General features: G+C 30.6%; 3 protein-coding genes across 12 annotated transcripts; 1 reads left to right on the forward strand and 2 right to left on the reverse strand.

The window, feature by feature from the left end:
- Nucleotides 1–8,471: 8,471 nt before the first annotated feature.
- On the reverse strand, nt 8,472–13,770 carry LOC113797832 (uncharacterized). Of its 10 annotated transcripts, XM_075823546.1 has the most exons (4): nt 13,516–13,770; nt 13,254–13,447; nt 9,585–10,681; nt 8,472–9,475 (listed from the first exon to the last, which is right to left on the reverse strand). In XM_075823546.1, the coding sequence occupies exon 3, from the start codon at nt 10,361–10,363 to the stop codon at nt 9,614–9,616; it is 750 nt and encodes a 249-aa protein (XP_075679661.1). In that variant the 5' UTR covers nt 10,364–10,681; nt 13,254–13,447; nt 13,516–13,770; the 3' UTR covers nt 8,472–9,475; nt 9,585–9,613. The 10 variants fall into 10 exon arrangements, with proteins under 10 accessions (XP_075679661.1, XP_075679660.1, XP_075679664.1 ...); XM_075823545.1 differs by having other exon boundaries at nt 13,254–13,770; XM_075823549.1 differs by lacking the exons at nt 13,254–13,447; nt 13,516–13,770 and adding an exon at nt 12,834–13,229.
- Nucleotides 13,771–17,173: 3,403 nt separating this feature from the next.
- LOC113797837 (uncharacterized) lies at nt 17,174–20,592 on the forward strand. Its single transcript, XM_027348281.2, has 4 exons — nt 17,174–17,937; nt 18,443–19,209; nt 19,294–19,792; nt 19,860–20,592. The coding sequence occupies exons 1-4, from the start codon at nt 17,830–17,832 to the stop codon at nt 20,361–20,363; spliced, it is 1,878 nt and encodes a 625-aa protein (XP_027204082.1). The 5' UTR covers nt 17,174–17,829; the 3' UTR covers nt 20,364–20,592.
- On the reverse strand, nt 20,561–22,711 carry LOC113797838 (uncharacterized). The gene is made up of 2 exons (XM_027348282.2): nt 21,315–22,711; nt 20,561–21,252 (listed from the first exon to the last, which is right to left on the reverse strand). Exons 1-2 carry the CDS (start codon nt 22,111–22,113, stop codon nt 20,636–20,638), a joined length of 1,416 nt encoding a protein of 471 aa, XP_027204083.1. The 5' UTR covers nt 22,114–22,711; the 3' UTR covers nt 20,561–20,635.
- Between the last annotated feature and the right edge of the window lie 118 nt (nt 22,712–22,829).

Raw genomic sequence — 22,829 nt, forward strand, 5'->3', positions numbered from 1 at the left:
TGTTTAATGTGATCAATGAATGAAAATCAGTTTATTGTTTGTTTGTCTATTTGTTTGGTTATTCGTTTTTCAAAATAAAGAAATAAACATTCAACGATAAATCAACGATACCTGTTGGTGAAAAATGGCAGAAAACTTTTCATTTTCTCTTCAATTAATTGATTGCTGTGATATTTTCGAGTTTCAAGTTTGAAAAAATCATAGACATTTTCAAGTGAATGATGCTTTTTTCTCAAGTCTCAAGTGATTTCACATTCAAAAACAAGAAACAAATCCCTGGATGCCGGTTTACTGAATTGGATTGGATTGGTTTATTATGCTAATTGCTCTTTTTTTTTCGTTGAATTATCATCATTTTTTTTCATGGATCGTTTATTTGAAATTTTATGGAACCTATGCTGCCATCTATAATCCATGATCGTCAAACAGAAAACTTGAAAAAAATATGTTCATTTCACAGAAATGTAGATGGCGCCATGTTGATCAATTTTTGAATATTTTACATTTTTTTTCCAAATTTTGAATTTCATTCAAAAATAAAAAAATCCAAAAACACGAAATGTTTCGATAATCTCTGTGTCATTCATTTCAAGAAAAAACATTTCAATTATTCAACAAAACCGATTGAATAATCTTCTTCAATGAATCTTTTTTTCACTGAGAAAATTTCGATTCGATCCATTTCATGAGTGACAAGCCATCAATAGTATTATTATCCATCCATCCATCCGATTGTCAATCGATTGTATCGAAGAGAAAAAACGAAAAAATTCAGCTGAAAAGGCTTGGGTGTGCGAGTGAATGACATTTATGCGAATTAGAAGAAGAAGAAAGAAAAGTTTTTTGGAAAAGAAATTTTCCGGAAAAAAAACTTATCGAATTGAATTGATTTATGAGTTTAGTTGCGAAAGAAGAAGTAAAACAAAAACGAAAACAACAAAAAATCTATAAACAAACAAACAAAACAATGAATAATGATAATGATGGAAGAAAAGAAAAAACATTCAAATGAACTTAAAGAATATTCTTTTCGGGAAAATTTTTCTTTAAGAATTTCTTTTTTTTGTTTAAATAGAAAGGATTCCTTCAGATTCAAATGATGATTGTTTTTTTTCAAAAAAGTCCCAAAACACAATACACCAAAGACACACACACACCAAGCAAATTGTCACCCGTTGGTGTCCGAAATTAATGAATAAGGATTTCAAATGTTGCCAGCAGAAAAAAAACGAAAAAAAACAAAGTTTGTTTGTCATGCATTAAGACGTTGGGGAGAGAGAATGATGTAAGAAAAATATATCTAAAGGCTCAATATCTACTACCAAAAAAAAAAAAACTCAAGGGATTTAATCCTTTGAGCACATCAAGAAGTACCATATAGTAGACACACATCAACAGAAAAAACATAAAGATGATAAAAGATTGAAACAGAAAAAAATACTGCCAAATTTACCTTTACAACCAAAATCAAGATTGTTGTTGCTTGTTTGTTTGTTTGTTCAATTCTAATACAGTCGAATGATTGATTCATTGAATTGAAATCGAAGTGGAAAAATGTAAAAAATTTTTTACCAAAATCCAGATATTGATTGGCAACCACATCCACAACAACAATGATCACTGTGCGCGTTTTAAAGGATTTTCTTTTCTTGTTTGAAATGCCGAATGAATAAAAAAATATATTCAGGCTAGATTAAGCACACACACTGAAATTATCGATGTAGAAAACCAAAATCATACCAAAATCAATATTATTATTATTTTTCATGTATGAACAAAAAAAAAGGCTTATCTTGCTTCGTTTTCCTTTCCAGTCAAGCGAAACTGGTTATCTTTCAACCGCTGCTGAAATTAGCAATAGCATAGGCTTCATTTATTTTTTCCCCTCCGGTTGGATAATGAATTGATGGAATCAACCCAGAGAGAGAGAGAGAGAGAGAGAGAGAGAGAGAGAGAGAGAGAGAGAGAGAGAGAGAGAGAGAGAGAGAGAGAGAGAGAGAGAGAGAGAGAGAGAGAGAGAGAGAGAGAGAGAGAGAGAGAGAGAGAGAGAGAGAGAGAGAGAGAAAGAGAGAGAGAGAGAGAGAGAGAAAAAATTAAATAAAATTTTCATTTTCATTAATCAACGGATTGATTTTCTGGCTGTTGCATCTGATTTAGGCGAAAAAAACCACAATATTGTCTATGGATGTTCATCCAAAATTATCATGGATCGATCCAGAGATGAAACAACAACAACAAACGGATCATTAGCTTTGGTTTATTAAACCATCATTCATTCATTCAGTGAGAAATTTTTCCGAAAATCTTTTTTTCCATTTTAAAATAATATGGATTTTTATTTCGGGAAAATTTCCCGGAAAATTCGAAAAATATGAAATGAAATGAAAAAAATTTTCAATAATGATGCTTATTGCTCATTACTCACGTACAATGTAGATTTATCATGTTTATATAAATATCTCGAGCAAAAATAAAAGCAAATATCACCGGGTGGTAAAAATAATAACCGATGATCGGTATTGTCAATATCCAATCTATATCTCGGGATTTTTTCATTCGGGTAAATCTTTGGCCCGATTGGAGTTTTCCAAAAAAGTTTTCCAATCCAAAACCAAGGGCTAAAGCTTAATTGATTTGATATTAAATTTTTTCGAATTTTTCAATTTTCTGCCGAACATGAATCAATATCTTTCTATCGATAGATATTGAGAGAAAAATGATAATTTTTTTTCAAAAAGAAAAACTTTCCAGAAACATTATGTAACATGTGTATCATCCGGCAACGATGATCATCATAATAATGTAATAGACAAGAGAGAAGTGAAAAAAGTAAAAGTTCAAACCAACTTTTTTTTTATCGAGAGAGAGATTTGAAATTAATTTTGATTAATGGATTTTCAACATTTTTTTTTCATTTTTACTTTTTTGTTTGATATTTTCGAAACAAAACAAAAAAGACAATAAATATATGATGTGTGTGAGGATTACATTGACATAATCTCTATAGATTCATCATTTGTTTGTTTGTTTGTTTGTTTGTTTGGAATTTTTTTTGTTTTTTGTTTCAATTTTGAATTTTTTTCAATCACACACACACACACACACACTCAATATATCAATGAAGAAACCAGAAAACTAAACCAAACTGATGAAATTTTGATCCAGAGAAGAAAACAAAATAATGTCATCGGGCATTTTTTTCCTTGGTTGTTTGGGGTTAAAACTTCTAAAAATAAATTCAAACATCAAATGCAGTGATGATGATCATTTTGAATTTAGTTGTTTAACACAAACACTGGACCGCATCCTTTTTTTTCATATATGAAAATTAATAATGTAATGATGTTCCATAGCATCATCATCATTATTGAATTATTCATTTTCTCTTTCTCTCTCTCTCTCTCTCTCTCTCTCTCTCTCTCTCTCTCTCTCTTGCTCTATCTATCCATTCATTGTAATAATAATGTCCACATTATCCGCCTATATTCTGTAAAATCTATGTTGGAATAAAAAAAGGCTAATAACACAAAAAAAGAAAATCGATGCTAATAATGATAATTATTTTTTTCTCCATTATTACATCATCATCATCAACATCATTGACCTTATGAACCTGTGATCGAAATGATTCCAATGTTTTTTCTTTTGTTGTTGTTGTTTTTGGCTTGACCATCATCTAATTAATTATCTCTGGTTTGGGATTCTGCTGTTTATTCTTTCCTTGTACAAAAATTTTTGTTGTTTTTCGAATGAAAAAAAACAAAAATTCTCTGGTGAATTTTCCTTTGAAAAAAAAACAAATTTTTTGGGGTTCGTGATTCTTTTTCTTTGTGGTTGATGTCTGTGTGTTGGTGGTGTCTGTTATTTTTTTTGCATTGTATTCTCCCATTATACACACACACACAAACACAGAATAATAATTTACATTCATTCAGCCAATTTCAGAAACAAAAAACCCAAACAAACGAACGAAAAAACGAAAAAAAAATACCAACCATGACCATCATACATCACTGTTGTTGTTATTTTTGTTTTTGGTCTGCTTTCGTTTGCAAAATTCTGGCATATATTTTTTTTTTTATTTGGTGTTTTCATTTGGGACTCATAGCGTTCGCTCAGGTACATTATCGTTAATTGAGAACCTGTAACAATAATAATAATGAGGAATTTCTTGGTTATCTTCATTGTTTTGGCCAACAACAATAAGTTGAAATAGCCTGTCAACAAAAATTTCTAAAATCATCAAACATCACACAATGAAAAAGTCAAAAGAATTAAAGAAAATTTCCAGGAATTCTTTTGGAAAAGATTCTTGTATCAAAATAGCAATAATAACAAAGACATCATCAAGATTCAAAAGAAAAATTTTGTGGTTATCTTTCATCATTGAAAATGGTGAATAAAAATGCAATTGATAATAGACAATTGTCATCATAAAAATGATAACTTCTTTTCATTTTTTTGTTGTTGAAACTTTCAATGTTTAAACTTGGTGAATAATGATGATGATTATCATTAACATTCGGCTCACACACACACACATAGGGGAAGTCAGGAAGATAAAAAAAACTGGACAAAATTCTTTTCCGGAAAAATTTCCTCATTTGTAGTGTGTGTGTGTAAGAGTGACATTTATCATTTTTGAAATAAAAAAAAAAAGTTTCAGGTTTCAGAAACCAGAATATTATTCTGGAATTTTTTTTATTATTAACCCCTCATTCATATAACCAGAAAAAATAATAATAATCATAATCATGGGCACGACACTTATATTTTTTTCCCCCTCCATAATAATAATCTATTATTTCATTTTTCCCTATGAGTTTTTCCAAAGACCAGCATATATTACAAAAAGATTTTTGCATATTTTATCCATTTACTACAATCAAATGGTGAGATTTTTCTTTTCTATAGACTTTTTTTTTGCCCAAATGATGATTGCTATTATCTGTTATTATTACTAGTTTGGTGCTGGTGAAATTGAACCGAGAATCAGATTAAATAAATTTGTTAAATTGTAAATGATGGTGGTGGTGGTTGGTATTATTTTTTTCGTTTATTACAATATTGGCGATTTATCATCGTAAATCGTTATTTCCAACTATTTTTGTTTGAAATTACAAACTTTAAATATGAATTTTTTCAGTTTTTTTTTCCATTTCAATTTTGAAAAATGAATGTGTATCTGTGTGTTAACTGGAACTGGAAAAAGAGAAAGAAAAATAACCAATACCTGGCCTTTTGGTTCCTTTTTTGGCTGTTGTTGTTGTTTTTTCGGTTGTGATGTTGATTAATTAACAAATAATGTCATTAATTTTGATGGATCCAGAAATAGAAAAACAAAACAAAAATTCAATCCGAAAATAAACTAATGATTTACTGCTGGGTTAGTTTTTTATTCAATGTTTTTTTTTCTGTTTTTCCATGTTGAAATCATATTTCATCACTGGTTTTTGCTCATTAGGTTAAGATTATGGGGTTAAGAGTGGGGAATTGGAAAAAAACTTTTTTTTAACCCCGAATTCTCATTTCGACAACCAGGAAAAAGGGTTTTTTGGACTGAATTTCCAAAAATAGTCAAATCTGAATCGAACCGAACCGAACCAAACTGAACTGAGACAAACCCAACTGAACCGAGCAGAAAAACAATTCATTATTTGATCAAACGGATGGATATATTTTTACTGGGGAAAAAAATATTGGCTAATTGAAACAAACAAACCAAACGAACAAACAAAAAAACATAATTCTCAACTAACGAAGCGAATTATAATTAAACAACAAGAACAAGAACAAAATGAAGTAGAAAAAACGAAGAAGAAAAAGATCAAGTAGAAAAACAAGATGCACTTAGTGGTGGTGGTTGTCGATTCCGTTTGGATGATCATCATCATCATCGGTTATTCGATTGGAAACACTAATAATAATTCTTGGGAGAAAAAAAGTTTCCACACAAAAAAAATTCTGTTGTTGTCTTAATTCATTGCCTACAACTTTTCTTTTTTTTGGAAAATTGCCGAAAAATAAAATTTCTAATAAAATTATCATTTAAGAAGCAAAACTTAAAAAAAAACCGAAAAATTGAAAAAACCGAGGAAAAAAACCCGAATTTTGGAATTTAATAAACTTTTTAATTAAAAAACAAAAAGTCCAGAAAGTTTTCCAAATGTCAAACAAAGGAAAAAAAAATACAGAAATTCTCAATAAAAAAAAACAAGAAATCGAAATGCAAAAATTGAAAACACAACCAAAATCAAATCAAAATGACAATTTCAAAATACAAAAAATTGACCATTTTTCTTTGTAAATCGAAGGGGAGAGAAAGAATCGATCGATCGAAATAGAATCGAGAAAAAAAAACAGAATTGGCATCGTTTTAGTTGAATGAATTGGTCGTTGTTTTTTATTACATCTTTGTGTGTTTGGGGGATGTTTAAATTATTTACCAGACGTTTTTTTTTTTGGATCAGAATTTCAGAATCGAATCGAAAAAAACAACAGCAAAAACAACGATAATTCCGGATAACTTTTTTTTTGTGTTTTGTTTTGTAAGCGGATTTTTTTCCGTTATTCAAAAAAAAACGAAAATTGCCTGATTATTTTACTATTATTATTATTATTATTAGCTAATCACATAAAGTTAGTGAAGTCCAAAAGGAGATTGTTTTCTATGTTCCTGTTAAATATTCTGTTCACATTTCCAGTCAGGTTATTTCATTCAGTTCTCTCAATTTCTCAATTTTCAAAAACTTATCACAAAAAACAACAACTGCTTTTTTGAATGAATTAGTTTCACCATCATGATGATCATCATGGTAATCATGCTAATTGTATAGTCATTTTCAGAGGGTTTACATTATCAAGGCAACTTGTAACAAACACACACACGTTTCCTATATTCGCATCCATTAATCTAATTGTATTGCTGCAATATTTACTATGTGTGCGTTTCGGAGAGGAAACGGCTATTTCTACTCAATAATAATAATAATAATAAAAACTTATTAACATGATCATGATGTCCATCGATCAATATCGATCAATATTGAATGACAATCATCATCATCATATAATAATCTTGTAGTTAAATAATAAAAAATTTACGAGTTTTTTTTTCGTAAAAATGGAAAAACCAATTTTCAAGCCACATTTTTATTTATTTTTTATAAAAATTTTATTTCAAAATTTAAAAATGTCATTTTTCTCAATTATATAATAATTGTTGTGCGAAGCATCTGCTGTTACTGCTGCTGTTGTTATTGTTGAGTTATGGCACCACTAGAGAATCGGAAAAAATGAAAACGATTTTTCCTTATAAAACGATTTTTGTTGATCTTTGAACCTCATTGAATCATCATTATCAAGCGAGAAAGCAAGTGAAGAAATATAAATAAATAAAATTATTTGTCAAAACAACAAACGTTTAGTTTTAGTTTTGTGAGCGAAAATTTATTGTAAATAATTAAAAAAATTGAGAATTTCCTTCATATTTCCAGGAAACTTTCCCGGGAAAATTTCCCAAAATCATCACAATGATGATTATCATTAAAAAAAGTCATCATTATGATTGCAGATTTTCACAATTTTTAATTTCCCCAGCCCAAAAAAAAAGAAAAGTTCTTCGTGAAAAATTCGTGAAAGTATTTTACTTTTCTTTTTCAAAACGAATGAAAAGACATTCTTCACACTCGATCATTTTGCCATCATCATCATCATTGTCATCATCAGCAGCCAAATACTTTCTTGGCCTGTTTGGCTGGTCCAACGAAATAATGATGATGATGATGATGGTGACAAACAATGATGATGATCATCATCATTTTTTTCATATTCAAATTCCAGAAAAAAAACTGGATCCCATAGAAAATGCAATATCTTCACATGTTTTTCATTCGGGAGCAGAGAGAAGAAAGAAGAAGAATTTTTCCAATAATAATTCTTATCTTTCACAATGATGACTAAGAGAGAGAGAGAGAGAGAGAGAGAGAGAGAGAGAGAGAGAGAGAGAGAGAGAGAGAGAATTTTTTTTCGGGGACCAAATAAAGTGGAAATAGGAAAAAAATTTGCATAGATTCGCGTTGTCAAATATTCAAATATTATTGTTGTTGGACAATAAAAGTAAAAAGTTGGTTTATAGAAAAAAAGCTAGAACAACAAACAAACACAAACAAAAAACAACAATGGATTCTTCTTATGCTGGATGGATGTTATTCTGATTGTGTGTGTGTTCTTTTCTTATGTTTGCCTATGGAACCTTTCTATGAATGGATGAATGGATGGATATGTGTTGAATGTGTGTTTTCAATTCAAAAAAAACAATTGTCTCATCATCAAATTCATACAATGAATTCATTGAAAAAGGTGAAAAAGTTCTGGTATCGATGCAATGTTCAAACATGAAAATTTCGTTGTTTTTTTTGTTGCTGAGAAAAATCTTTTCTCTGTTTGTTTGTTTATGGAATCAAACTGAATTCAAAACAAAAAAAAAACAAATTTTATTTTCAATTTTTACATTTTAACAATAAATAATTATAAGCGAGAACCGGTTGAATGTTCAAAATATACAATGAGTGACAGTGTGTTTGTTTGTTTCAAGGGAAATTGATTAAATAAATACATTTTATTCGGGAATTTGGCAAATCAAAAAATCAAGAGTAAAGAATCAGGAATCAAGAATCAAAAGAATCAAAAAATATCAATTGAATTCAGGATGGGGGAAAAAAGTGAAAGTGAAGAATTTAAATTTTTTGTCTGTATGATTTACATATTTCCTTCCAATGTGATTCCCTAAGAATTGAATTCACACATTCAAACTGATCATCTTTATTTACATTTTTTTGTTTTGTTTTTGTTTTTTTCTTCAAAAACAAAAAAACAAAATTCAAATATGTCATCATCATTGATCAGTGAATGTTGAATGTTGATTTGATTCGATTGAATTTTTCCATTTTTTTTTCACTGTTGACAAGCCAGTTTTGTTGTTGATTTTTGATTCTGTTTTTTGGATTTGGGCAAAACGAAAAACAAAAAACGAAACTTTTTCCCTTCGTTTTCTCCGCGCTGCACGAATGGTAATCCCAATGGATCGTTTAACGATGTTTTTTGCTTTTCATCGAACCAAAATTTGATTGCCAAAAGTCAATTTAAATTTTTTTTTCGTTGATTTCAGTTTTGCCTTTCCTCCAAAAAAATAAATGTGATTACATAACACAGGAATTTGCATAGAATTGATTTTTTGTTTCCACATTTGATGATGATGATTGGTAACGAAAATCTAGGCCAAAAAGCAAATGTAGCAAATGTCATCATCACGTTAACCACATGACCATTAAATATCGATGATGATTATTATGTGAATCGTTTGGTCACGTACGAAATACACAGGCAGAGAGAGAAGAAATCCAATCCTGATTGACCAATGCAAAGTCGTTTTTGGATGATTTTGATTTGATGATTTTTTTTCGGATTTTGATTTCTTTTAGCCAGAGAAAAAAAAAGAGATAATAATAATTATTATTGCATTGACCATAATGTCATTCCCAGAAAAAAAAATCAACTTAATTTGCAGTAAAAACCAAACTTACCTGGTCAATAATGATGATGATTATGGTCACTACCATAAAACCATGGTAATAATGGTAATGATGACCAGAATCATAATTAAATTACAAGAATAATATAATGTCACTGTTGGTTTAGTTGATGAACAAACAGGTGAATTATGTTCATAATCATCACAATTAATTTGTTGTTGTGAATAATCTTTTGTATTTCTCCAATCCATTGATCGGGCATCACGAATTTTATCATATGTTTCTTGATCACATTTACGTTGCATAATAGTAAATATACAACGTTGTAATGACCAATGACCACAACAATATTGACGACGATAAACTCTTGATTCTTTTCTATAACCTTTTATTATAACCTGTGTTAATGATTGATAATATGATTGATTACACCAGGATATTTCATCATGTATGGCGATTATACAATCAACAGCACCATGAACTTTCGTCGTCGATGACGATGATGATAATGATTGCGATTGAGAAGAAGATAATGTTGAATAAGGCTGATTTGATGATGAATTTGTTATTGATGAATGATAACGTGTTGGTATTGAACGTGTTGGATATGATGATGGTCGCGATGAATGACCAGTAGAATGACCACGTAGACGATGTGTTTTTGAAGATATCGATTGTATCGATGATGGTATTGAGGATGAGGATGATGATAACACATAAGGCAACGATGTACAATAAGCAAATAAAATCAATGATAACCATAACATTAATGATGATCTTTGATTGATCAAAATCGTTATTGGCAATCTTGCCATCATTTTTGTTTCCATTTTAATTTGATTAAATTTTCTTCGAAAAATGCTAGAAAATCATAATCATCTTTTTCGGTTGCATAATTCAGTTACGAAAATAAAAAAGTTTTAGATTAAATTGAAAAAACTGAATTCAATTTTTCGTTGGAAATCAGTTTATTGCCCGAATTCAAATCAAATGATTATTCGTGATGATGATCCTGGATCATAATGATGATGATAACCGTTAAGAATGAATTTTGCCCATGGCTTCGAAGGGGGGAAAAATTGACGGCAACGGTGATTTCAGGCTTTTGTCCGCCTATTTTTGCCTGCCTGCACAATAATCAAATGTCCCTATAGGGACAAATAAGCGAAAAAAATGAGAGAAAAAAAGCAAAAGAAAATTTAAATTTATGGATAACAAAAAAAAAAAAAAAAAAAAAAAAGAAAGGTGATGGTTGTGGATGAATATTTCAATATCATCATCATCATTCTGCTTTGATTCTTTCTTTCTTTCTTCCTTTATTTGTTTGTTCAACATTATCCATGGATAACTGCAGTTTTCCTTTTGATTTAATAATTTATACAAACACAAACATGCAAAACAACAAACAAACAAACAAACAAACAAAACGACTATGAAATAATAATAAAAAACAAGCCATAACCATATAATATCATCTTCGGATAGAAGAAACAGAAGAAGATGCGTTTTTTGCTTGCTTGTATCATCATCATAACAATAAATTAGAAACAGTGAAAAAAATTGGTAAATTTAAAGCAAGAGAGAGAGAGAGAGAGAGAGAGAGAGAGAGAGAATCAGAAAACAGAATTGATCATAACTAAATCAAAAACGTTGTTGTTGTTATTTTTTAATTAGTTTTTCATCCTTATCATCATCATCATAATGATGATGGCGACAAGAGAGAATGAAATGAAATGAAAAAGAATCATAATGATGATGATTAAGATGAAATTTTTTTATTTTGAAAATTGAAACACTCAAACACAAGAAAAAGAAGAAGAAGAAATCTACCCAAGAAAGCATTGTTTGTTTGTAATTTGTGAACATTTTTTTTTGGTTGCCATCAAAGACATTTTTTGATGATCAAGATACATTAACTCAGCTAAACTTTTCATCTTTTTCATTTTCATTTTGAAAATGCACTTTATTTTTTATTTAGAAAACTTACACACTGAATTCTATATACACAGCAACAACACTCAAACAAGTTCAAAATGACAAAAAAAACTAAACTCAAATCATCGTTTACATAGCCATTGAACATTTCGTTATTTAACAACAACAACAACTTGGGATATAGAGAGAGAAAGGACAATGAAAACTATCATCATGATCATCATCAACCCGGGAGTAGGAATAAAGTCTTAATTCAATTACACCAAACAGAAAGAAAAGAGAAGAAAAGAAAAGAATCTTGCTGTAAATAAGCAAGAATCTTATGGTGGTTGGTTGGTTATTCTTGTTTTTCGTTTCATTTGTTGTTGTTGTTAAAAAAAATTTAATTTCTTCAAAATCGACAACAACAACAACAACAACAAGAAAATGATGGCCACATTGTCACAAACATCCAAGAGAAATGTGCAGTAGTCTTGGATCATCCATTTGGTTTAGTTTTCATCATCATCATTTGAAGATGACAAAGTTTGTTTTTTCTTTAAAGTTTCTTTTCGGCAAAAATGTTTCTGTGCAAAAAAAAAGAAAAGAAAATGTTCCCAGTGTTAAAGTAAGTTGTGAGGGATAAGAATCCAGAATCCTAGAGTGATTGAAGAGGATTTTCTTTTCTTTCTTTTTTTCTCACAAAGAATTAAGAAATTGAAAAACAGCCGTTTCAAGTTTTGAGTTTTTTTCTTCAAAAAAAAAGTTTGAATTTCAACTCTCTGGGTCTGTGTCTGTGTGTTTAATTGAAAATATTAATTTCGTGTGACAACGACTATTTCTACCTCGAACACTGAATATTTGGATACAATCATTCTCTGTGTGTATATATTTAAATTCGTTCGATTTTGAAGTGATAAGATATCATTCTTTTTTTTCAACAGAAAAAAAGTTTAGTCAAGGGACGAAGAGAGAGAGAGAGAGAGAGAGAGAGAGAGAGAGAGAGAGAGAGAGAGAGATTAAAACGATAGAATATAATAAATAATTCATAATTTTGTTTTTTGTTCTTCGTGTTTAAGGAATCGATCGTGAACGGAAATATTTTCGGAAAGTTTTCTGTTTTTTTTTGTTTGTTGTTGTCTATGTTTTTCGGTGATGAAACGAGTTATGGCCGAGAATTAAACAATTTTTTTTTCATTTCTGGTAAATAAGATTACACACACAGATGATGATAGCTTGAAGCAACTGAGATGATAATTGAAAACAATTTTTGGAAAACAGATAATCAATAACCAGAATTACAGAATTTACAATTAAATAACGAAGTTTGTTTTTTGCCTTGAAAAAGCATCCAGTTTCACGCACACACACGCACAAGATTCTGACCTGTCAATTGAAGAAGAAAAATACGAATTTGTTTCCGTTCGAGGTTTTTTGGGATCTGCAATGATCAAACATTGCTGATCTCTTTTCTTGAATCGATAAGAATCGATCAACTGTAACGATACTATGTTTGGTACGATGTTAACCGAAAACAACGAATAACAAATGACATTTGGCAAAATTAAGGTTGTTCGAACTAGGAATCAATTTACACCACCACCAACAACACCACTAATGTTACAATAGTGTCCTTGGAGACAATTTCAGTTTTTGGGTTTTTTTTTGTTTTTTGGGAGAAAATTTGTTTGTTTGGTTGAAAACAATGATGATGATGATGGTTTGAATTTAAGTTTTTTCTGTTTTCTGGTTTAAATATTTTATGATGATGATGACCGTTTTTTCAAATGAGAAAAAGAAAATTACCCAGCAAATTCTTTGTCGCAAAAATGATGTTTCACTGTGCTTTTCACTGTTTGTTTTTGATCTCTGCCGATCACAATGATGATGATGATACACAGTTTGATCGAAAATGATAGTTTCTTCGTTTGTTTCGTTTTCACATGAAAGCTGCCGCCGTTTTGCGTAGTTGATGTTCACAAAAGGAATGTTATATAAATCTTTGAAAAACGAAACAAAACATAAATATAAATATTATGTGTTTAACAAACGAAACAAATAAACGAACGAAAGCGAAAATAATGACGATAATCGTTTATGCAAACAGAGAACATTTCATTAGAATCTTGCAAAAATCCAGATTAGTCACATCACAGGATTAAAAAAAAACAACAATAAAATCAGATTATCATCATTATAATTAGAATGTCAACAACATAAAATATAATCAACAAGCATTTAACCGATCAGTAGGAAATTACAAAAAATCTTTCTGGAAACTATTCCCCGGTAACTAACCAAACCAAACAACAATGGAAAGAGAATGGTTAAATATTTTCATTTTGATTTCGGAATTTATAACCCACCTCCCAACAACAGAATATTCTGAAGGAAGAACAGACGACAATTTTTTTTTGAGACATAAAGCATAGAGCATGCGCATGTCCTTTTCACAAATGAAATTATCTTTCCTGCCTGTTTCAACTTAATTTCTGGATAAATAATTGAAAATCGAAACTTTTTTCTCATTGGATTTTACTTGAAAAAAAAACAAATTTTTTCCAAAATTAATTAATTATCGATTCGATTATGATTTCTTGGATTTCTTCTTCTGTTCTTCATTCAAGTTAATCCCAAATCGATAAAAAACAAAACAAAAACAAAAAATCCAATTGGAATCTTTTTGGGAATTATTTCGGGAAAATTAAACAAATTCTTATTGACCAAACGCCACCACCACCAATGAATGATCCATCGGTTCTTTGTTACTGGAGGGCACTGCAGCAAAGAAAAAAATGGCGCCTGCAACATCATCATCGTGTAATATAACCGAGAATAAAACAAAAACAAAAATCTAATTAAATTTAATTGAGCTAATCATCCCGACAAAACTATACATTACATTTTAGTTTTAGTAATAAGCGAAACAAAGCGAAAAAAAATAGAAATTAAATCGAAAATATTCTGGGCGCCATTGCTGTTGGATTTTTTGTTCCGATGGGCAATGTTTTTATCTTTTTTTCTCTCGGAAAAAACGCAGAAAAAAAGGATGTAGAGGTGATTATAGTCGGAAAAAAAGAAAATAGAAATTGATAACAAACCGAGCAATAATTATAATGACTGTGGCTGTGGTGTGATATGGTTGCTAATCCATTTGAGATTAGTGAAAAAAGAAAAAGTTTTGTAAACGAAATTGGCAATGATGGTGTGATGATGTGAAATTATTCAGCTGTTTTAATTTAATTTTAGTTAGTTAGTTAATGATTCTAGATGCGAATTAGCCAAAAGGCAAAAAAAAAGAATAATGATTAAAACATTTTCGGTAATTGATACATGAAAGAAACGCTTGTCAGAGTGAAAATTCCAGGAAAAATGTAAAATTTTTCGAAAAAAATGTTTTGAAAACATTTCCCATTTTCGATTCTCAAGAATCACTCAATCAACAGAAGAAAATATGAAAATATGCAACAGTTTTGACATGAGAGAAAAAAACACTTCTTTAATTCACTTTTTGGCCTGAATCTTAAGTTTATGATTACTTATGGAAAGTTTTTCCTTGGAATTATGTAAAAATCATCAAATTGCGAATCACCAGAAACGAAAAGACAAGCAAGCAAAAAACAAAACTTTGAACAACTTTGAAATCGGATTTTTGCTGTTGATCCGCGTTATATCATAAAAAAGAGGAAAAGATCATCTTCGAAGAATGTTGATGTTTGATTGAAATGGATTTTTTTTCCGTTGAAAATGATGATGAGATGCCAGATCTTTCGTGGTAATGTTTCAGTGTTTGTTTCTTTTCAATGATTTGTTTATAGCATTTAAGGGAATCAATAAACGAAAAATTGAATCAATCAAAATCGATTGATTGATACAAATAACAACAACAACAACGTAGAAACAAGAAAGACAAGGCTGATCATTTCTTGTTTATTGACAGTGTTTTAAAAAACAAAACAAGCAAATTCATATGGGAAATGAAAATGGACGTTTTGCGTTTTCTTTTGATTTTCCTCTTCTTTTTTTCGTTTTTCTCTCTGCAGAAAAGAAGAATTCAACGATTCAATCAACCAATATAAACAAAAACAAACAAACAAAAATTCAATCGAAATGGGCTAAAAATAAATGATGAAACAAACCAAACAAACAAAAAATAAACCAATGTTGATAAGGTGAATGGATATTCTTTAATGAATTTTGGCTGATTTTTTTTCGTTCATCTTTTTCTTTCTCGGATATTATCATCAACAACAAGAGAATGGCTTTATTTTATCCACCAAGAAAACAAATGAATTGGGCAACAAACACAAGAGATTGGCCTAACCAAAAACTCAAATCGCAAAGCAATCATAAAATCATTATTTTTTTTTTTTGAGAATTGTTTTGCATCGGTAAGCGAAAATCTGTATTCTCAGGAATATAATCAATTTCTTTATTTTTCCAATCAGATTCTTATCCAAAAAAAAAAAAAAAAAAAAAAATATAAACAGGATTTTACAACAACAACAATAAAAATTGATTCATCATATAATCATCATCATCCATTGATTGATTTTCGATTTTCGATTTTGGTATTTGATTTTTTTTTTTTTTTTTTTTTGAAAACAGTAACGCCATCTGTTGTTCGATAGAAAAAACATCAAAATTTTCAAAATGACCATGAAATTTTTTTTTCTTTCTAATCTTTACATTTGATCAACGTCAGATGGCAATGAAAAAAAAACCTGGCTAATGTTTCCGGCCATCTGCAATTTCTTCCGACCAACGCATCAACAACCCTCGAAAATGTTTTCTGTTTGATTGGTTGGTGGAAAAACCAACCTACGCTCTTTCTATATTTGGAAAATCAAAAAACTAATCGATAATTGTACACACAGGTATCATTCAAAATGGATGGGTATTTCAAAAACGCAACAACCAGAAAGGAGAAGGAAAAAAATCAAAGGTGGAAAAATCAACATCATCAGCTGATTTGCTTTTTTTCGCAATCAAACCACCACCACCACACAATTATCAATTTGATCAAACAAAAATCAAACAATGAATGAATGCAACGAGCAACATTCATTCATTTCGTCGACAAATGACAATGCAAATGAAATGAAATGAAACAAAACAAAAACTCAGTGAAACGTAACGTTAGACAAAATAATCATCATCCATCGATGATGATGATTATCATTGAAATTTTTTGTGAATTTAAATGACAATTGTCGTCTCTCTCGAAATAGAAGGAAAGAAAAATGCAAAAAGAGATTCCATAGAATAGAATAGATGGCGTAACACGTTTTTCTGTGTGCGCACGCGATTACGATTCAAAAAATGTGATTGCGTTGGCGACCAATAAAATTCCATAAAAATGGAATTTCCATTTTAAAACGATCGACCTTGATCATTATTTTTGATGAAGAGGATTGGCGACAAAAAAATCGGACATTTTGGACGGATAAATATTGCTCATTTTGATTTTTGATTTTTGATTTAATTTGATGTTTGTTTGTATGTGTGGGCAACAATTTTGGTCAGAAGAAAAACAAAACAAAACAAAGAAATCATCAATAAAGGTGGAGAAAAACACCGAAAAGGTAATTTTGAAGTAAAGTGAAAGAGAAAGTTACGCGCTCACACATCTACGCATGACAGATTCGAATGATTATATGAATGAATAGAAAAGAGTTTCAAACATTATTCGAACATCATCATTTTGATAATGATGATGATGATCGAAACAACAACCGAAAACGAAGATATTTGAATTTTTTCTTTGAATCAAAGTGATAAAAAGTGTGATAAAGTGTGATTATTTGTTTAGTCGGATTTCGAAAATTCCTTTGAAACAAAACGAAAAAAAGGAATCAAATTTCAAACACTGAAACTTTTTGTCGAATCAAATTGATTACAAACAAGCAAACAAAAATATCATCCAAAAAAACAAGCCAAATCCAAATGGCAGATGTTTGTTTCAGATTTTGATCAACTTGATAATTATCTTTGTTTTTGTTCACTGTGTTTTTTTTTGTTTTTGTTTATGTGTTCTGTGTGTATTTATTCAATGTTTGTAATGTAGCTTGTTCTGTGTGTTTATGTCTATTTTGGAAGATAATCTTTGAATGAAAAAAAAAACAATTACATAATCAATCAGAAAGGTTTGCGCACCTGTTATCATTACCTGTTATTACAGAGCAACAACAACAACAAAACACCTTGATCCTATTCTAAAAAAACACATTGACTTTTGAGGAATTGTTGTCTGTTTTGTGTTTCACCTTTACATTTTCCATCATTTCATCTGGCCGCAAACAATTTTTTTTGTGTGTTTTTAAAAAATTTCAAAAAAATCCATCCAAATTGAACAAATCAAAGAACCAAGAACAAAAAAAAAATGGCTGAACGTGAATCACATGAACATTCCTTTTCATCGATCGATAATCAATCATTAGGTTCAAACAGAAATAAAGTTGTAACGAAAAAAACAACAACCGTTGTTCCGGTAAGTTTTTTTTTCAAAACAAAAAAAAAATTCCAAAAAAATTTCTCAAAAAGACTTAAACTAGTTTCAAATGTAAAGATATCATCCATTCATTTTCTTGAAGAAAGAAATGGAAGAAAACAAGCAAATCAAAAAAAATCACCTTTTTTTATCACCTGAATGTGATATTTTTACCATACTTGGTGATGGCTCTACGGATTGCTCAATATCAATATCATTCATATTTACACCTTTTTCCTCATTCTGCTATTTGAAAATCTCAATGTCCATTTACGGCATTTGCAAATGAAAAAACTTGAAATTCAATTGCAACACACACGCAATTGTGTGTGTGATGAACGATTGATGCCGCCATCATTGACGTCTATGATGATAGCTATTTTTTTAAATTAATTAATTAACCCTGAACAAACACACACAGGGAAAGACATTTTACAAAATTTTAATTTTAAAATTTTCTATTTGATTTTTTTCTCTTTTTCTTCCAATTTGAAAAAAAATATAGTATGATATAAATTCAGGTGTAATACCACCACCAGGTACACAGGAAGAATGGACAACAACCAAACGTCGTATAAATCATAAAACAAAACAAGTTGAAACACGTGTACAACGTCAGATAATAATGGAAGATGGTAAAGTTATTGCCGATAGTGGACCACAAGTAACAACCAAAACGACTGAAGATCAAAAATCCGATGAACAAGAAGATACAAAACATCGTATGTTAGGTGATTCAGATGTACCGGAAAAATATCGTAAAGATATTGGTAATCAAGTGGTAGCGGAAAAAACCGTAACACATAATGTAACCAAAGAAGCAAAAGAAGAAAATTATCAATATCATGATGAAAGTTTACGGGAATTAGATGGCCCAGATATTCATCGTCGTGCTGTTGAAAATCCAAATAAATTAATATCGATTGAAAATGAAATACCTGCAATACCACGTGGTAAATTGGTGAATTTTACCGCAAAAGGTCGTAAAACAAATGATCGTGATGAAATATTAGAAGTTTCAAGACTTGGTAAAGATGGCTTGTTGAATACGGAAACAACACAAACACAATATCATGAAGAATATGAAGATGATGAATTACCTGAAGAACAACCGATTGCTGAACGTATGATTGAAAGTGATGGTCATCATCATGGTCATCAACGACAACTTGAATATAATCGTAGTCATCGTGATGATGATCATCGATCAATACGGACAAATAGTTCGTTGAGCATCGATCGAAACAAAGATCGAAAATCATCATCGAAAAAGTAATGTTTTTTTTTTTTGCTTGTTTGCTTGCAATTAACCCTTTGATTGATTGATTGGTGTTTTTTTTTCTCAAAAAAAAACAGGAACAAAGACCATCACCATCATCATACAGGTGATGATGATATAATTGAAACATCCGAAGTATATCGATTATCCGATCGTATGCGTTCATTGAAAAGTTCGGAAAAAAATAAAAAAGGGAGGCCTCATTACGCTACAATAACTACCCGTAAAGATGATGCATCAACACAGGCATCATTATCTGATTGTGATTGCGATCATCATCCGCAACAAGGATCATCTTCGCTACGATCATCATTCAATATGCATGATAAAGATTGTTTTATCAATAATGATAGTAAACCTAAATATTATTACAGCGGTGGTGATCCAATTGATGATGATAAAGGATTTATACAGGCAAAAGTAAAAACATCAAAATTTGCAATGGAAAATGACCGTATTGTTGAGGATAAATCATTTGAAGAAGATTTTAAACGATCATTTCGTAATGATACGGAAAAATTTGATGTTAAACGTGATTTTGATCGTTTTCGTGAAAAAACTGCTGAACATACAAAGGTAATCCTTTAACCCTAATCTAATTAGTCAATTACTAAATCTAACCCTTTCTCTCCCCCTTGAATAGAGTATTCGAGATCGTGCCGTTTCACCAATGCTGCCACCATCTGGTCCACTAACATCATCCACCGAATTTATTCATCGACCAATTTTATCCGATACTAATTCAAATCAACCAGCAGTTGGACGTTCAAGATCATTTTATAATCACCAGATTGAACAATTGGATAAATCACATACACATCGAACATATGATCATCATCAACCACCATCTTCTTCTTTCAATGATCGTTATTCAAGTTTGCCAAAAGATTCCTATAAAAATGGTGACAGTAATTATAGAGTTTCAAGTCCATTAGTGACCAGCAGTAGTGGTGGTGATAATTGGAATACCAGTAGCAGTCGACATCATCATTCTTCGACCAAAGATCATCGTCGTTATGATAGCCATCATCGTACAACTGGACGATTACCATATGGTGGTCAACATCAATCACGAACAACAGATTTTCCTGATTTTGCACCATTATCCAGTCCATTTGAAATTAAATCATTAACGGCAGGTCGATAAACGAGAAAGAAACGAAAAAACCGCACTTCCAGAATCGGAAAAAGATTGCCAAAAAAATCAATCGGATTAATCAATTAATTTATATAACGAATGTTTTATACCGAAAACTTATTAACTTTTTTTCTTCTTCTTCTTCATTAATTTTACCCCTTTCCCTTCTCACTTTAATTAACTTTTCTGGCTTTTACAAAGAAGAATAAAAACAAAAACTTTTATTTTGCTCATTCAATCAATCAAATATAAATTAAATAACTCCAGAATATCAATTATAATCAAGTGAATGGTGTTTTAAGACGATGAAAATCTTTGGCCAATTCATTTAATTGTTCTTGTTGTGGATGATGATAATGATGATGATGGTGTTGATGATTGTTTGAATGATCATTATTCGAATCATCAACATTTGCTGAATGCATTACTTTTAAACGTTTAAATGCTGTTTCCCAATCTGGCGATGATAATGATGAAATGGATTGATCTTTATTATTCTGTTGATGATGATTATTCATTGATAATGGTGGTGAATATGGTTTCGAAGGTGATGTGGAATACATACGTTTTTTCATCAATGATGTACGCATTGGTGATGGTGATGATTGTACTGTTTGACAAATATTTGCCATAGATGTTGATGGTGATGATTGTGATAATGATGATGATGATAACATTGAGGAATTACCACGACTATAATATGGTAGATTTCCACTACCACCACCCATCATCATCATCATATCGTTCAATCTAGATACATTATTCGATTGTTGTTGTTGTTGTTGCTGCTGTTGATTTTGATTATTTGATTGATAATTACAACTAGGTGATGATTGATGATTGTTTCGAATAGATCCAGCCATCGATAAAGTCGATGTAAATGTTGTCGGTGAACGTTCTAAAACGAAAAATCAAAGATTGTAAATATAGAATTGCATTTGAAATGACAAAAGTTCTTACGATTAATTTGTGTTTCCGATGGCATATAGATTGCTGATGATGAACCATATCTACTACTACTGTTATTATTTTGATTGTTTTGTATCAACATTGGAATGGTAATCGATTGCGATACAGTATTCATCGATTGATCCATAGGATCATCATCATTCAAACTATCAGTATTCATTGATGATGATGATGATTCTTGATTTAATGTTTTATTTATTGCAAACAAATCTTCACTACTAGCCGATAATGATCTTTGAATTGAAGCAAGTAAAACTTCTTTCCGTAGATCACTATTACTACGTTTTGTAAATGTCTGATTCAGTTTAACATCAGGTTCAATGAATCCTTCATCAGCTGATTTTAATTTATTCGATAATGATCCATTTAAAATACCCGATGATGATGATGATGATGATGATAATGAAAAGGGTGAATTAGTGGATATTGATGTCGAACCACCATTGGCAGTTAAAATCATTAATTTCTTTTTCGTAATCAAAGCTAAATCACAATTACTACTTGCGGGAATATTTTCTCGCAATGTTCCTAATGCATTCGATTGTTGTTGCTGGTTTTGTCCGGTTGTCGATACAAACGAATGCATTGAATATCTTCGATGTCTTGTCGGTGTTGATGATGATGATAATGATGATGAAAATGGTGATATGTGATGATTAAGAAACGAATTTGATGAATCAATTGCCAATGGTGAAATTGATGAAATTTTTTTTGCCATTATAATAGAATTTTGTGCCAAAGATGAATCTTTTGTAGGCTGATTAGATGATGATTCAAATTCGAAAAACATTTTTTCGGCTAATGATAATGTTGTTGTGCGTACATTGTTGTATCACAAATTTTGATTTGATAATTTTGTTTGTTTTTCTTTCCACTCTCGACCGAATCTATATAATAAACACGAGAAGCGAAGCTTCTCGAGAGTGTCGTGCACAGAGAAATGTGTTAGCAAATGCAATTAGCAGAGAAATGTGTTAGGAAAATTGACAAATGTGTTAGAAAGGGTCTGCAGAAAAAGTCAATGTGCGCAACATCGTGCGCAACATGAATGGCCTCGGGATAGAAACAATTGTTAACGCTTAGGCCCCGGTCTCATTGTAATGGGACTGCGGCCTTAGAGAAAATTATGGTTTGCAAAAAATCTCAATAGGAAAAAATAGCAAAAAATGGAAATATTCAAATATAATTTAAATTTGGTTTAAGCAGGTTAGGTTAGGTTTGTGCAATTAGGTTTTCCGGGAGGAACTAACTAAAGCGCCAATATTTGTGGCTATTTTTGGCGATTTTCTCCACTATTTTTCTTGGACCGATTTTCGGTGAGACCCGAAACAAATGGATAGAAAACAAATAAATAATTGGATCGAATCCCAAAGAACAAAACTTCAGCCAAGATTTGGGCGATGGGCGGCGTAGCCGCTCATCTGCCAGAATCTACGGGCTGAAGCAAGTGTGCGTGCTGCTGGCCAAAGGCCAGCAACACACACTTGTCAATAATAATAATAATTT

The sequence above is a fragment of the Dermatophagoides pteronyssinus genome, unplaced genomic scaffold (genome assembly GCF_027571235.1).
Source record: "Dermatophagoides pteronyssinus isolate colony J.1.1.1.1 unplaced genomic scaffold, Derpt_VIB-CSIC_2022.12 sq0031, whole genome shotgun sequence".
In the NCBI taxonomy this organism is placed as follows: domain Eukaryota; kingdom Metazoa; phylum Arthropoda; class Arachnida; order Sarcoptiformes; family Pyroglyphidae; genus Dermatophagoides; species Dermatophagoides pteronyssinus.

What these genes read in the sequence shown, in the direction of transcription:
- LOC113797832 (XM_075823546.1), bottom strand. Translation starts at nt 10,363, where the DNA reads ATGGAAACAAAAATGATGGCAAGATTGCCAATAACGATTTTGATCAAT.
- LOC113797837 (XM_027348281.2), top strand. Translation starts at nt 17,830, where the DNA reads ATGGCTGAACGTGAATCACATGAACATTCCTTTTCATCGATCGATAAT. An exon ending in AAACAACAACCGTTGTTCCG is followed by an intron (nt 17,938 to 18,442) that starts GTAAGTTTTTTT and finishes AAAAAAATATAG; the next exon opens with TATGATATAAATTCAGGTGT. An exon ending in CGAAAATCATCATCGAAAAA is followed by an intron (nt 19,210 to 19,293) that starts GTAATGTTTTTT and finishes AAAAAAAAACAG; the next exon opens with GAACAAAGACCATCACCATC.
- LOC113797838 (XM_027348282.2), bottom strand. Translation starts at nt 22,113, where the DNA reads ATGTTTTTCGAATTTGAATCATCATCTAATCAGCCTACAAAAGATTCA. An exon ending in ATCGGAAACACAAATTAATC is followed by an intron (nt 21,253 to 21,314) that starts GTAAGAACTTTT and finishes TTTTCGTTTTAG; the next exon opens with AACGTTCACCGACAACATTT.